Source organism: Strix aluco, chromosome W (genome assembly GCF_031877795.1).
Source record: "Strix aluco isolate bStrAlu1 chromosome W, bStrAlu1.hap1, whole genome shotgun sequence".
NCBI lineage: Eukaryota > Metazoa > Chordata > Aves > Strigiformes > Strigidae > Strix > Strix aluco.
The window spans coordinates 45,793,300-45,809,799 of record NC_133970.1 but is presented as its reverse complement, the minus strand read 5'-3'; the positions used below and the strand labels follow the sequence as shown (position 1 = coordinate 45,809,799).

Genomic DNA, 16,500 nt, shown 5'->3' with positions numbered 1-16,500 from the left:
ATCGAAAGGGCCTTGTTAGGACATGTGAACAATCCCACCCTTTTTCAGGCTTTCGTCCACTTACGAAATACTGTTAATCATCGCACGCATCGGGTTTTTAGCATGCATCTAAAGAGCCATACTAGGCTCCCTGGAGGTCTTGTAGAAGGCAACGCTCAAGCTGATCAGTTGGTTGCCGCTTTAGCAGACACGCATAACATTGTTCAAGAAGCCTACAAATCTCATGCCTTTTTTCACCAGTCTGCAACTGCATTACGTAAGCAATTTAACATCCCTAAGACCCAAGCACGGGCGATAGTGGCTGCTTGTCCAGACTGTGCCACTCCCACACCGCTACAGGACGGTGGTGCGAATCCTCGTGGCTTACAGCCACGGGAAGTTTGGCAAACTGATATCACTGTATTTCCGCCTTTTGGGCGTCTTCGCTACTTACATGTGTCAGTGGATACCTGTTCCTCATTTATATGGGCCTCTGCTCATGCTTCTGCCTCGGCAGCAGCAGCTCGTCAACATTGGACGCAAGCGATTGCGGTTATGGGGTGTCCAAAGAAAATTAAAACTGATAATGGTCCTGCATATCGGGCAGCCTCCACCACTGCCTTTTTACAACATTGGGGAATTCAGCTTCTCCACGGAGTACCACACAACTCTACCGGGCAAGCAATCGTTGAGCGCGCCCATCGTATATTGAAACATCACCTTGTTATTTTGAAAAAACAGGGGGAGACAGGGGGTTCCCCTCATGAGATATTGGCAAAAACATTATTTGTTTTAAATTGGCTTAATATACGTGGAGGGCAAGATGAACTGCCTGCGTGAATACATATGCAAACAAACAAGCATGATTATTCTTTTCAAAAAATTCAAGTGCAATTGTATTCCCCTCAATCTGGGCAATGGGAGGGACCTATGCAGTTGCTAACTTGGGGAAGAGGTTATGCTTGTGTTTCCACAGGTAGTGATCCACCCAAGTGGGCCCCCGCAAAGTGGGTGAAACCATGGATCGCAAAGAATGACGACACCAACCCTGCATCCCGAGGCACTCCAGAGACACCAACATCGATTGAACTTGGTCCTGACGCCGTTGTTAACGGCACTACATCCAGCGAACAGTGAAGTTCTGTGTCTTTTACCGAACCTGCAGTCATTTTATGCGGCTATTCGAACACAGCCGCTCACCATAAAACAGCTTGAAGAACATGACACAGCTAGTACGGAACATGGTCTAAACTGTCGACCTTGGGTTTTTATACATTGTGCATGGTGTGACAGGGCAACTTGGAGAGTCACACGTGCGCATGATCGGGAAAGTGTGTATAAATGTCACTTGTGTGCTGACCGGATTATCTTTTACCGAAGCAGATTGGTTGTCTGATTTTATAGGTAGGTCAGTATATCAGCGATTAGCTGTTAGTACAGAAGGACAGATTAGAGTTTTAGAGAACAACAGCCGTTTTCTAGGGCTTTAAGCCTAATTGAAGATCTTGGGCAAAGAGTTTTAGCAGAAATTAGTTTTGAGCTTTGTAAACGCTTAGCTTTGCAATGTATTAGGCAAAATAATAAGGTCGTGGATAGGAGCTGTGGTGTTGGAATAAACGTTCCTCGAAGTTGGCAGGTGCACAAGGATAAGATCACGCGGATCTGTTCGAACCTTTGACGACACCTGCAACGACAAGGTGCGGCTATCTTCATTAGCCACTGTTATAGCTACTTCTTTCTTCTTTCCGCAAGGAATGGCTGCCAGAAATGCGAAAATACATACGTAGATTAGCATGTTGGAGTGAAAAGCAATTTAATCTAACTTCGCAAATGCTGAGTGCGCTGCTTACTGATGTTGATAGTGTTAGGCATGCTACTTTGCAAAATCGTGCTGCTGTAGATTTTTATTATTGGCACATGGGCATAGATGTGAAGATTTTGAAGGAATGTGTTGCTTTAATTTGTCTGACCATTCGCAGAGCATACACCAACGATTAGCGAAAATGCAACATAACATGAAACATATTACAGAGGGACATGGCCCCTTTTCAGATTGGCTCATTGATCTCGGACTGAGAGGTTGGTTACAAACATTGGTCAAAGGAGCATTGATGGTACTGATGGTATTGCTGCTTTTGATGTTGATTCTTCCTTGCTTGTTCCAATGTTTGCAGCGGATGCTGCAAAGTTTGGCTGAGCAAATAAAATAAAAAAAAAAAGGGGGAGATGTAGGAGTCTGGGCCGCGCTGGAGGGAAGTTAGTGCAGGCAGAAGAATGCAAGGACGAAGACAAGGCCAGCAAAATAAGGCTGGCAAAAACACACAAGATAGCAGATAAGTGAGAAACACCTGTGGTCAGCAAAAGCACACAAGTCTGAGCAAAACAGGGTATGAGATAAGGGAGTTTTGGCAAGTTTTGGGCTTTACGTGCTAATTGCAATTAACCAATGCAAATGCTTGTAGAGGCGCGTGAACAGCGCGTGTAGATGACCTGTAGCCTATTAGAAGATAGATGAGTGCGTGTACGGAACTTAGTAGAATATAAATGTAACCAGGATTGGGAAATAAAGTGTGGGCGATCTGATCATCATATTGGTGTTGTGTCGTTCCTGTTCCCGCATGGAGAAGTAAGGACCTCGGCACAGCAGGGCAGCTTCTCTGGTTGGTTCTCTCACCAGTTGTGTCAGGAAGTTATCTCCCACACATTCCAGGAATCTCCGGGACTGGTCCCGCTCTGCTGTGCTGTATTTCCAGCAGATGTCTGGGAAGTTCAAGTCTCCCACAAGAACAAGGGCAAGCGATCGTGAGATTTCTCCTAAGTGCCCATAGAATATTTCATCCACCTCTCTGTCCTGGGTGGGTGGCCTATAGTAGACTCCTACTACAACATCTGCCCTGTTGGCCTTCCCCCTGATTCTAACGCAAAGACACTCTTCAGATCCAGTCAGTTTTTTATCTCCCTCCTCCTATCATTTTTTCTTATGTGAATGCAGAAAAATGAGATTGAATATAGGCTTCATTTTACAGCTACCAACACCATCAAAGAAAACAACTTATTTAGTACTGGACAATAAAGGTAGAATGAAAGGAATGATCAGTTTTTCAAATATGAAAATTGCAAATGCAGTTGCTAGCAAATTACCTAGTGTTTAGAAAAGGGATTAAAATACTATTTAACATTATGAAAAAAGAGCAAGATAGTATTAGTACCTCCTATTTTCAGCCAAACATGCACGTTCATCCTTCAGCTGCTTACTTTTCTTTACACAATCTTCTAAGAGAATTTCCTTTCTTCTTTCAGTTGCATGCACCCAGTTAATGTAGTCATCATCAACCAGATCCTTGTCATCCCCAGTAAAGGAGCACCCTGGGGGCAAGCCTAGCTGCCCTGTTCCATGCTGCAAGGCAGGAGACACAGCTTTGAGGATTTTAATAACAGCAGCACTAAGTACGTTGCATAGTTAAGTACAGAAGTACTACTTGTGGGAATGCAAGGAGATGATAATATGCAAGTCTGGGTAGTTACCACCTGCTCAACTATGAAGGCAAGTACCACAAAGGGAAAGGTGAAGGAAGATGGAAATGCCATGTGTCACACAAAACTGACAATATGTGACTGTTACTTGTGAGAGCAGTCACCTCTTCACAAGGAATCTGTTAAGAGCAGGAAATACTACAAGGAAAAATTACCAAGAATAAATATGAGGTTGCTTTTTTTCCCAAAAGGAAGAAAAAGAAAAGACAGACTATAGGGTTTTAAATTGCTCCCTAGTTATAGGGGCAAATATCAAGGTAAAAGAACCATCCATGGTGCATGAAAAGAGCAAAGTGCAAGATGCTTGATAAGGCGAGTCACCACAGGGCAGTGCAAAAGGGGACTTTCCCAGTGTTCCTTCCATCTCAAATTCCATTTTGCTGTAAGAGGGTTTATAGGATCTAAGGGAAAATAGTCAGTCACCAGGCTAGCACAGTTGGTGGCACCCAGCCTGCCTAGCTGGAAATTCTGCAATAATTTTAGTTGCCGTGTTGCTGCTTATTCTAAAATAATAATTACTGTTGTTTTTAAAATAAGTGTAAGTTTGTCTATTAATTTAAAACCTATATAACACCAGAAGACAGCATGCACACAGTTTCAAACAAGATGGTTTAGTATGTTTACTTAGTTTTAAGTTCTGAGAGTTTAAGAAGTTAGTAATAAACAAGCATTTGAGGCATTCAGCTTTGTCAAAAAAAAAACCAACCCACAACATAGAAAGTAGACACATCTTTGTTAAAGAACAGGACTTTATATCTTACAATAGTAATCAACTGGTAAAATAAAATTTATTTCCAAGTTTGTATTAAACACTCATATCAAAACAATCATGAAAGGTTTTTTAAAATATTGAACCACCAAGATTAAATTTTTATCCATTACCTAGTGAGTTATATTGCACATGGACAATCATGTTTATCCATGTTTTTGAAAAAATTACAACACAAAGGCAAGATAATGCAACTTGCAACTTGCATAATGCAAATGTAATGCAACTGGAGTAAGTTTGGGAATACAGAGTAACATACTTGACCAATTTGTATATTTGCATAAACTGCCTCCTTACAACCCTGGCAGATTTCTCAGTTAAGTTTTGTTTCATAGCCTATTGGCAGATACTAGTGCGATGTTAAAAAAAGGTCTGCAAGATCAGTAGGAACATCTGAAGAAAGCAGTTTCAACAGCGAGATTTACAAAGTATAGGAAAGTTACACAACAAACAACTGTTCTGGATTCAAATAGCTTGTCAGTCCCCCTTTCTCCCTCCCCCACACTGTATCAAAAAAACCCCCCAAAAAACCAACTCTGTTCCATCAGGAAACTTTTGGCCATCAAAACTTATTTATCATACCAATTTACTTTATTTAAAACTATGTATACAGTATACTCCTGCCAGAAACTTACTTTTAACTTCCAGATACCAAGACAAAGTAAAAACCATGTTTGCCTTAATGCACAAGAGGGCCAAAAAACTATATAAGAATTAAAAGCTATTTGCACCTTGACACCTTGCATTTGTGGTCAGCATTACAAATTTGCAAACCAGGAGCAGATACTATTTGCAAATATTTAGTTTAACATATGCAAGAGACCCTTTCAGTGATCCCAAATCAGTTCCAGATGAGAAATTACTGCAATAAAAAAAAAACAAAAACCTGTGCATTTGTTATATTGTACAAGTGCAATATTTAACAATTTCAAAATAAAAGGGTACAAAAATTAGTACACTGATTTATTCAGTACATCAGAACCAATTTTTACAAGGCTAAAAAAACCAAAAAAACAAAAGTTAAGTAGGATTTGCATCTGATCCCTCATGTTGACACCTCAATCACAGGAGTTTAAACACAAAGCTTTATTTAAGAGAAATCTTCCACTTTTGAGATAGATTAATACAACCTTGCATTACAGGGACTTTGTGTGACACTTGAGGATAAAGAACTGAAGTTGTAACTTGTACATACATACTAGGCAGACCACACCATTGCTCAGTTCAGAAAGCAGTTACAGCAGCTCCAGGGCTTAAGCAGCTTTAAGTTTCTTCAAATTCTGTGCTGTGCATATTCATAGCATGAATTTCTGAACTGAAGCCAGTTGGTCTGGATTAGACTGTTCTTATAGCTGTAGCTAGCAGTTTTCAGCTAGTCACTGGCAAAAACCCCCATTGATTTTAAGAGTCCAGGTTTCACGGTTCATAGTAATGCCTTGATTTCCAGTCCCTAACAGGGAGAATAATCTTTGAAACTGAGTAGGTCATGAAGTTTATTTTGAAGAGAATGCTCATTCTTGAATGCAAAACTATATGTTTACGACATAGTTTATTGTTTAATGTTTACATCTATTAGTGCTAGATGAAAATGGAACTGTGGATAATTACATCCAGTTTACAAAGAGATTAAATGTATTTGTGCAAGTACTAGCTGTGATTTTAACATTTAAGGTTCAATTTTCTTCCAAAAACATTGCAAGAATCATAAATGCAGAAGGATTTGTGTCATTGGTAATAGCAATCTACTGTTGAAAACTTTTTGAATATTAGCAGGCAAGTTGTCATGATCAGTTTTAAATGTTCAACTGAAAAGTTGGACTATTAATGTCACAATTTAAATGGCAGAGTTCACTATAAAGGTGGCTTGGGAAAACCTAAACCTATATATGTAGTTTCAACTGCAAAGTGAATTCTATATAATATATGCTAAGTTAGCATACAATATAAACAGCTGTATCAAAGTATTAACATACATTTAAAAAACCTGTAAATTTTAGATTCTGGAACAGCATGCAAGAGCCCTTAGGGCTGTGCTCTTAACTACATGCACACATTTATAAGGAACAAGATTCTCAGCCAGCAGTAGCAGTGGAGAGCTGCTGTGCTGCTACCACACTAAGGTATGAGCTAGCAAATCTGCACAGATCAGGAACCTGCTGACAGTTCTCCTTCACAGAGCAACATTTTGTTTCAGCCCATGGGGTGCCAAGTCTTCTCAGCATTAAATCTCTCACCACTATTGTGGCCTCAATTTTTCTACTTACAGCCCACAGAATTTCACCCGTAGTGCATTACAGAGCACCTACATGTATTTCCACCAGGTTGGATTTGCGTGCATTTAATCAAATTTATCCATTATTAAAAGTAGTACATAATAATGCATTAAACGATTCTTTATCTTTTACTGTCAAATAAGGGGGAGGAAACACAGCAGTTTTAACACATTACTGTTAGATGTTGAAAATTCTGATCAACTGAGGCACAATTGTAGATGGTGACCAACAAGTCACACTTAGGTCACAGAACTAGTAAGTGTACATTTACTTACAGTGCACTGGATGTATGTATTACTAGTGAAAAAAAACAAAAAGGTCCATGTAACTTAAATGTTATATGAAGTCTAATGTGCAATCAATGTAAAGTGTTATGAACACTGCCCCAAGGGCATGTGACTTCCTGTACCTGTATTATTCTATTGGACAGCAGACAATCAGAATTCACTCCAGCTTCAAAATAATATACATAACTGCCCATAATCATTCCAAGCTCTCTGCAAATTGCATTCTGTGGCTAGCATTTTCAGTGCCTTAGTTAATTTAACTTTATTATAACTGGAAGCATCTGACTGATTTAGACATGCTTATTGCTGCAAAAGAAATAAGCCCATCTTCAAAATTATTGTGCAAGTATTTTAATAAGATTTGCACACATCTCAAAGAATTCTATTGTATGACTCCCTGGTCTTGGAGTTAAGTCAGCTTTATAAGAGTCAAGTGAAGAGGTCACTGATGGGGTAAGGGATATATCTGCAGATTTTCCTTGTGCATCAGCATCTGAAACTTTTTGACGGGATCTACAGTTGCTCACAGAACCTGATCTCTGTGGAGTTGCAGTCCCAGATTTTGCTTCAGTAATTTCATCTGGGGGGCAAATGGAGAGAGGAGGAAAATTAGTTATCAGTATCAAATCATTTATAGGAACAGTAAACATCTTCCCTTTCTCACACTTCTAATCTTGTTTTTAAAATATTAATACATTAACAGCTTTTGCAAACTGTATATACCTGATACAAAATAAAAGCTTATACATATAGCAACACAGAATCAAATGTCCTTATGCAAATTATTCTTGTGCTCTGAACTGTGCTCCAGGACTATCTGATCTAGTTTAGACCAGCACTTACCATATTTTTCATGAACTAGTTTCAGCAGCTAATAGTTCAACTGATTTAGTTTAAACTTATAACAGAAACAGGATAGCATCATAAGGTTAAGTCAAATAACAGTTTGAACATTTTGTAGATGCTTTTTGCTAGTATCAACTATTTTTATTATATTTGGGTTTTTTCTATTTGGTTATTTATACTTTGTTATTTGTATTTTTATTATAATTAATTGATACATTACTTGCTAGCATCTACATTAATTTATCCTTCATTTTTGGAAGTTTTTCCCCTTAATATACATTTGGGCTGCAGCAGTTTAAGTTTACTTCTAAGATGGAACTATTTCTTCTTCATACTGAAGGTAATGTTCTGCTGAAGTATCTCTATTCTTACTTTAAATATTCAACATTAGTTTTGACTCACACCTGGCACCAGAAAAAAATATTTCAAGGAGAAAGTGAACACAGGAGAGATTGCCTTTTCACATTAAACCTACTTTAAACTACAGTTTGGTAAGAGGAAGAGAGAACAGTTAGCTGTGGTGGACAGAAGGGAAAGTCAAATCAGCTTCACTGTTAGAAGAGAGGTGGCAAATCCATGCCCTTGGGTTGTATTTCCTCAAGAGTTGAGGCCAGGAATGCAGCAGGCTGCCCTCCCCCAGCTGCATGGCTCTAAGCAGTCATCTCCCCTCCAACAGGAATGGCATTTGTCCTATACTGCAGTAGGTCAGTACAGGAAAATGATTCATCCCCTGTATCAAAAACTACTGGGCCTAAGCAAGCACTTGTATTGTCAGAAAGGACAAGGCAAGAACTGCAGTCAGATCAGGTTAAACTGTCACAAGACAGAGCCTTAGCCACCTTATACTGTAATCCAGCCATATTCCAGTAAATCCTTTTTCCATGCCACATGTTTTCCTAGGCATGTCACGTACACCATTGGCTGTAGGTAATTCTGCTTTAGTCTACTATGCCCTTAAACAAGCATTGTGGCCAGTCTCTTATTAGCTCTTATTGTGCTGGTTTTGGCTGGGATAGAGTTAATGCTCTTCATAGTACTAGTATGGGGCTAGGTTTTGGATTTGTGCTGGAAACAGTGTTGATAGTTCAGGGATGTTTTAGTTCTTGCTGAGCAGTGTTTGCACAGAGTCAAAGCCTTTTCTGCTCCTCACCCCACCCCACCAGCGAGTAGGTTAGGGGTGCACAAGAAGCTGGGAGAGGACACAGCTGGGACAGCTGACCCCAACTGACCAAACACAGCATAAAACTGTTGTGGTTTAACCCCAGCTGTCAACTGAGCACCACGCAGCTTCTCGCTCACTCCCCCTGGTGGGTCATGGGAGAGAATCAGAAGAGTAAAAGTGAGAAAACTCGATGGGTTGAGATAAAGATGGTTTAATAAGTAAAGCAAAAGATGTGCATACAAGCAAAGCAAAACAAGGAATTCATTCACTCCTTCCCATCGGCAGGCAGGTGTTCAGCCATCTCTAGGAAAGCAGGGCTCCATTATGTGTAACGGTTACTTGGGAAGACAAAATGCCATAACTCCAAACTTCTCCCCTTCTTCCCCCAGCTTTCTATGCTGAGCATGACATCATATGGTATGGAATATCTCTTTGGTCAGTTGGGGTCAGCTGTTCATGTTGTGTCCCCTCTCAATTTCTTGTTCACCCCAGGCTTACTCATTGGGTGCAGCACAATGGGGAAAAAGAAAGACTAGATACTATGCAAGTACTGCTCAGCAATAGCCAGAACACTGGTGTGTTATCAACAATTTTAGTCACAGATCGAAAACACAGCACCATACAGGCTGCTATGAAGAAAATTAACTCCATCTCAGCCAAACCCAGTACAGCAATGTACAGCCCAAGTCAAATTTGCATGCATAGATACAAAGTTTTAATCTTTACTAGGAAAATATGTTCACATACTTACTTCAGATCTAAATTAGTGTTTAAATTTGAGGATGAGGCCCCAAAGGCAGTTTAGGTTTAACCAAATCTCGCCTCCCACAGTCCTTCCCTTTTTGCACCAATGGTATTAGTGATATAGTATACTTCACATTTGCAAATAGCCATGGTTAATGATTATGCTAGTAGCTATAGCTATCACACATATGGGAAGTGATAATAAATTCATAAAGAATAGACTTTGATCTTCAAAACTTAGAAAAATAGGTAGAACGTTCTGGACCATAAAGACAATGTCTGGGATTGTGTTGAGGATGAGTTATTTGACAACCTGGCAGAGTGACTATTCGATTACTTAACTTGGCAATGAAACTAACTTCTGAGAGTCCTAAAGTGAACCACCTTCATTATAATACTAAAAAACACACCTACAGGTCAAAAAGACCCCTGACCAGATTAAGACCCTTCCCCTGATCATGTGTAGTAGTAGAAGCGTTAGGTAAGCTGTCTTCTAATTGTATGTTAATTACTAACCAATCAGTATCTAATAGGCGTGTTCTGGAAAAGTACTAACTTCTGATTTTTGTGTATAAAAGGAGCACAAAAATCTGCTGTTGGTGTGCTTGATTTGTGGAAAAGTCCACCGAGCACCCAGGCCTGAATAAATACAATATCTCTCCTGAGGGTGTTAAGACTGGGTTATTGCATGCCGGGCATGAATCTGCTTTTCAGATAACATTAGTGCTGGTGTAGGCACAAAATGGAGCAGTTCAGGAGTTGATACAGCTAAAAAGCTATTATTTAAGGGATTAAGCAGCTAACCATTTGGTCACAGGAACACTAGACCAGGAAGGAATAAAGAAATACTGATTCAGATCTAGCTTGGCTTAAACTAATAAAGGGCAACATTTACTTCACTTCCAAATGAGTAAATTAAGACATATTTGCATTTAGAATTATTTCCCTTACAACTCCATTAACTTATATAAGTCTTCACACACCATCAATGCTACGGAAGTCCAGTAAGTACGTCCTGCTGTCCACCTGATACAACTGTAGACTCATTTTGGAATATGCACTTGTCACTGGATTCTTCCTTCGAACACGCAGATAGTACGGATTTACAACCTAGTACAAGATATTTGAGTTAGTAACTAGAACTGCTTGAGAAACACTGTATATTGTTTTTCTTATTTCAACTCACTGGTATTGTTACTGATTTGTTATTAATATGACTTGATGATTTTTGATGATTTTGATAAGGAATGATTAGGCCTAATCAATTAAATGGAATTTCACAGGAATATCGGTTTTATAAAAGATACTTGTGTAATGTTTTAAGTAGTCATAGAAATATTGTATTTAGTTTAAAATAACCATACAACCAGTTATGCTGCTACAAAGTCCTTTGTAAAGTCCCAGGCTAAGGCCACATAGGCTAGTAATAATCATTAACCAGATTTCTATTCAAAGAATAAGACTCATGACAAGGTACCACTGTTAGACTGTTCAGTGAGGATGATTTATTGCCCTGTAGACCAGGATGCTCTAAAAGTTACATTGTGAAAGGCCCTCGAAGCATGTTAAAATTGTAATGTGAGCCAAAGTCCTTGAGTCAAGGATATTGGAGGGTCTTTCTTTTGAGTCAGTAGTCTGTGGTGGTCGCAAAAGCAGCCCCCCGACTCATTTCAGGGCTCAAGTGCGCATGACCGGAAAGGGGTGGGAATAAGAAAATGAGTTACAGGAATTATCATGTTTATGTATGAGAATTTGATTATTATGTATTACTGTATCCTATATAATCAGCACGCTACATGAGTTAGGTGTGTGCTGTTGGTGAGACGACTCCCCTATGCACTGGGCTGTTAATAAAGGAGTGTCTGCTTATCTACATCACATTGGTGTCAATAAGTTCTTTTGTCCTGTTTTGGTGACAGTATTATCAAGTAATTTCAGGCTTATCTGTTAGAGCATTTTTTTTTTTTTGACAGCCAAAAAAACCCACCCCACTCAATACATTCCCACAGCCCCAGTAGAAAGATTAAACATGTTAGCAAGATTTTTCCTATTAGCATAAATAGTCTCCCCCAAAACCCTTCCTGCATAGCAAGCACAAGCAGTCAGCACAGGCACATGAGATTATTTTCCAGCACAGGAGAATGTAGTTTCAGACTTCTAGGCTATGTAATTACACAACTCAAACAAAAATTTACTGTTGTCTGCTGTAAAGATCTTTTATTCTTTTACCTTCCATTCATAATCCAGTTGTTTAATTGCTCGACAAACTTCAGCCATGATATCATTAGGTCGACTCTGACTTCGTATTCCCAAGTGCCACTTAGCTCTTCTTACACCTTGGTGTTTTGACTTCTGTGGATTCAGCTCATCAAGAGTATGGCGAGGACGTGGTGCTTCAGCTACTAAGAATGGCACTCTTTCAGGATGAGGGCGAGACAGATTTTGATCATCAAGAAAAGAATCTGGTGGACTTGTAGCCAAATAGAAGTCTTTGGCCTCATTCATTATTCTTCTATTGTCTATAATGAGGTGATAAGCAACCACTAAAGGGTCCTGATGATTTTGGTTGTATAGACAACTTAGCACTTCCTCTTCAGTGCATTCAAACTTCTCACACACTTCTTTTAAGGCTTCATCATCAATCATTGTAGAACTATATGATGGGTCTTCAGGAAACAAGTATTTGGGAAGGTCCTGTTTAAACCATTCATGTTCCCTAGATTTAAAAATAAACAAAGTCTGAGTATATACATGCAAAGCAAGCCTTTTTAGTATTAATTTATTTAAAAAATAAAATTATTCTTAGTCTGTACAAAAAACCCACAGTTGTCAGTCCAAGTTCCCTTTTGTGCAGCACAACAGTACATAATGGAAAGCAATCACCTCCTTCACAAGATTTTGCTAGACATTTTGCAGAAGACTGAGAAAAATCCTCTTTCCTGTAAGGGTTTCAACTACCTGATACAAAAAATATCTTTGTATAACTCAACCAGCTTTTTATGTAAATGGTTGTGGTTTTTTGGGGGTTTCTTTCACTGTTGTTTTTACAGCCACCATCTTAATTTTGAGATATTTTCAACTCTTTCAATTCTCTCCCCACCAAGGGGGAATGAGCGAGTGGCTGTGTGGTGCTTAGTTGCTGTTTGGGGTTAAACCATGACAGCTACCCACACAAGTTGTCCCTCCCCAAGTACACACATAACAAATTGAAGAAATCTTGATACTGAATAGTTTCTTTGGTAGATGTTTGGACAAGGATTTTTGAACATTAAAGTCACGTGCTCCCCACTCCTGATATAGTATACTTCACATTTGCTAGTAGCCATGGTTAACGATTATGCTAGTAGCTATAGTTACCATGTGGGAACAATTGCAAGGTCAAGCAAGAAGAACAAGCTTCGATCTCCAAACCTTAGAAAATAGGTAGAACATCCTGGACCATAAAGACAATGTCTGGGATTGTGTTGAGGATGAGTTATTTGACAACTTGGCAAAGTGACTATTTGCTTATTTAAATTGGCAATGAAACTAACTTCTGAGAGTCCTAAAGTGAACCACCTTCATTATAATACTAAAAAACACACCTACAAGTCAAAAAGACCCCTGACCAGGTTAAGACCCTTCCCCTGAGCATGCGTAGTAGTAGAAGCGTTAGGTAAGCTGTCTTCTAATTGTATGTTAATTACTAACCAATCAGTATCTAATAGGTATGTTATGGAAAAGTACTAACATCTGATTTTTGTGTATAAAAGGAGCACAAAAACCTGCTGTTGGTGTGCTTGATTTGTGGAAAAGTTCACCGAGCACCCAGGCCTGAATAAATACAATATCTCTCCTGAGCGTGTTAAGACTGGGTTATTGCATGCTGGGCACAAATCTGCTTTTCGGGTAACAGTCCGAACAAGCTGCCTGTAATTTTTTCATTCAGAAAACCCCCTGCTGTCTCTTCAAGACTTAAAGAGTTGAGGGAAGGCTATGGAAGAGTCAATCTGTACCTCTTTACTACTGTATCCATGGGCTAGTATTCATAAAAGGGAAAGGAAATATACAGAAGAAACCAAATACTTAAGTTGCCCAATCATACAGAAAAAAATAAAACTACTTTGTGTGCCTAGAGTAAGTTGCTTAACTAGCCAAAGGGTATGGCATGACACTAATTTTAAAAGCATCCTAGTCTATAGCATAAAGACCTTGCTACAGATTTAAAAGCAGTTATATGGATTAAACTCTAGTCAGTATGAGCCTGAGAACATGCCTCACCACAAATGAAAGTGCATTTTGTTCAATGTATCATAAACAAGCAGTTAATTTGGAAGTAGAAAAAGCTTTTCCTAACCTTGCATGCACACACACCCCCCTAGAAAAATTAAGGTATTCAATTAAACTCAAGACTTTGTCCTTTAAACTGAGATGACATGTCTCATGGCTAACAGGACAAAATTGTTTAGGATTCAAAATCCATTCATGCTCTGTAGTCAACATTTTTCAACATCTTTTTCACATCTCTTCTCTTCCAGACTTATTTAACATGACTTAGATGAATGGATAGGAACTTAGCTTAACTTTTACAATGTTTAGTTCTCACAATGCTTGGATTTCTGCAAGAAAGTACTTCCCATTGTAATAAGTATCATGGGATGTGTGTACCACATTTTTTGTTCTCCTGAAAGAACATGAACATTGCCAACTTCCTAACTTCCAACCCTAAAAGAGGAAGCATTTTCACTAAGGTAGTATTTCAGAGCTCCCTCCTTAGAGCTTCTTATAAAGGAAACAGGAAAACCTCACTAAGCTACTGTGTGAAGGACAGCTTTATCAGCTGCCTTTTTTTTTTTAATTCTACCCACTGTGCACTTGTCAAAGCGGTCACCCTCTCCAGAATACTATCTTGGTATCTGGAGCCCATGATGGTTATCTGTAGCTACAAGCTTTAATATCAGTATTCTATGTAGTAATTGTCACTAATACACAGGTTCATGCCAGAATTTTGAAGCTAGAATAGAAAGTGCCATCTGATACATGGAATATTCAGCCTTAACAGATGATTCTTCAGAGTATGCAGAAATATGAATAACAGCAGTAGTTATCAGGTTAAATTCATAACTTCCCCTCAGACATTTACAGTACAGAATAGCAGGTTTTAACAGCAAAGAATTTTCTTGTCCAGTGAAGTCAATACAGTGCAGTTTTTGCAAACCATTCTACAGGTAAACAGGTTTGCTTCAGCAGTCTTAAATCTAGAGTTTCTCAGAATTTCTATATGTAACATATATTTGTTTTACTGTGACCTCCAATAGATACTTCATTGGCCACTGGAGATCACAGCCAGAGCTAAAGCCAAACAATCAGAAGTTGAATTTTTCATCTCAGACTATAAAACAGGGACCAGCTATATGTAGGATTTCTTTGTTCTGCATATTTTCACTGAGATTACCATTCCAGCATCCTGTGATCAGACATAAGTTAATGTTTTACCTAATGTTTCTGATTGTTGCTCTCCTCATTGGATCTACTTGCAGCATGTGTTTCAGAAGACTAATTACAGATGGATTCAGGTACTGAGGGGCAAAAAAGATACCATCACATATCTTCTTAAAAAGGGTTGGCACGTGATCATCATCAAATGGAAGTGTTCCACATAACAAAGCATAGAGAATAACCCCACTGCTCCAAATATCTACTTCTGGACCTGCATACAATCTGGGAAAAAGTTAACTATTAGTGATTTGTGCTTAATACATTTAAACAGATTTTTTTCCTACTTTCTTACATTCTATCACATTAATTAAGAGTGTGTGAACTTGGGACAACTAATCTGTAATTACTATACCATTTCAGTGCTATACCTCCCTTGAACTCTAATGTCCTTCCCCTTCAAATATGTAACAAAAGCTAGGTCACAAGTACTTAGTTTTCCTCTCTACTGTATAAAAATAATCCACAGATAAAATTTAAGACAATGGTAAACAAAGAAACTTGCACCTACTACCAAGAAAGCCCATGTTATACACTGTTATCACTGTTTGAGTGGAATCTATGCAGTCATCTAGCCTCCAAATCTTGGGGGCTGAAAAGTTTAAGACAAGTCCATATAGCAGAACTTGTCACATCTTCTATACTACTGCCTGAATAAAACATACATTTGGCCTCCAATCAGCAAGAAATATTAGGGTGGGTAGCCAAAAGCAGCAGATTTGACAATCACTGAGTCAAAAAAAAAAAGGGGGGGGGAAGTTACTTTCAGACTGAATTCTGCAGCAGATATTTCACCTCTACTCAACTTCACAGCAGACTTTGCCTGTATTTCTATCTACTTCTAAGATCTGAGATGTGAGATTTTTAAACCAGTTCAGGCTTTACATCACTTCCACCTTACAGGAACTATTCAAAGCTAGTTCATTGAAGCCTTAAATACTTATGAAAAATTATCAAGGCAATTAAGAGTTCAGCCCACAGTTTCTCAGGATCAAGCTTGTCAACTTCATTAGTTTTGTAGCCTTTAGAATTAAGCAGCAAAATGACTGAAGTACATGCACACATGCATCCAACAGAAAAGAAACTACCTTCCTGAAATTACTTCTGGTGCAGCATAGTTAGGAGAACCACAGCTTGTTCTTAAAAATTCTCCATCTGACATCATATTTGATAGACCTGAAAGTGTATAAGAGTAACTATTAAAGATTCAGAGAGAAAAATTATTTCACACTGCATACACCACACAGAAAAAATCACTAGTATTTCAAATTAGGAAGTCAACTAATTTATCTCAGTAAGGAAGCAACATTTTTTGGAATTATTGAAATCTTTATATGAAAATGCCACATTATCCTGCATTTAGTTTACCAGAAATTTGAGTAACATCAATCCATTATTGCACACAACCTAGGAATTTTTGAAAACATATTC

At 38.7% G+C, this 16,500-nt stretch overlaps 1 protein-coding gene across 3 annotated transcripts in view; it reads right to left on the bottom strand.

Moving 5' to 3' along the window:
- Positions 1-4,227: 4,227 nt before the first annotated feature.
- Positions 4,228-16,500, bottom strand: part of LOC141917639 (5'-AMP-activated protein kinase catalytic subunit alpha-1-like) — a 44,996-nt gene continuing 32,723 nt past the window's right edge. For all 3 annotated transcript variants that reach the window (XM_074810992.1, XM_074810991.1, XM_074810993.1), the window contains 5 exons: positions 16,158-16,245; positions 15,070-15,294; positions 11,824-12,310; positions 10,578-10,704; positions 4,228-7,422 (listed from right to left, as the gene is read on the bottom strand). In XM_074810992.1, the coding sequence (XP_074667093.1) occupies positions 7,178-7,422; positions 10,578-10,704; positions 11,824-12,310; positions 15,070-15,294; positions 16,158-16,245 (1,172 nt within the window). In that variant the 3' untranslated portion in view covers positions 4,228-7,177. The remainder of the gene's footprint in view (positions 7,423-10,577; positions 10,705-11,823; positions 12,311-15,069; positions 15,295-16,157; positions 16,246-16,500) is intronic.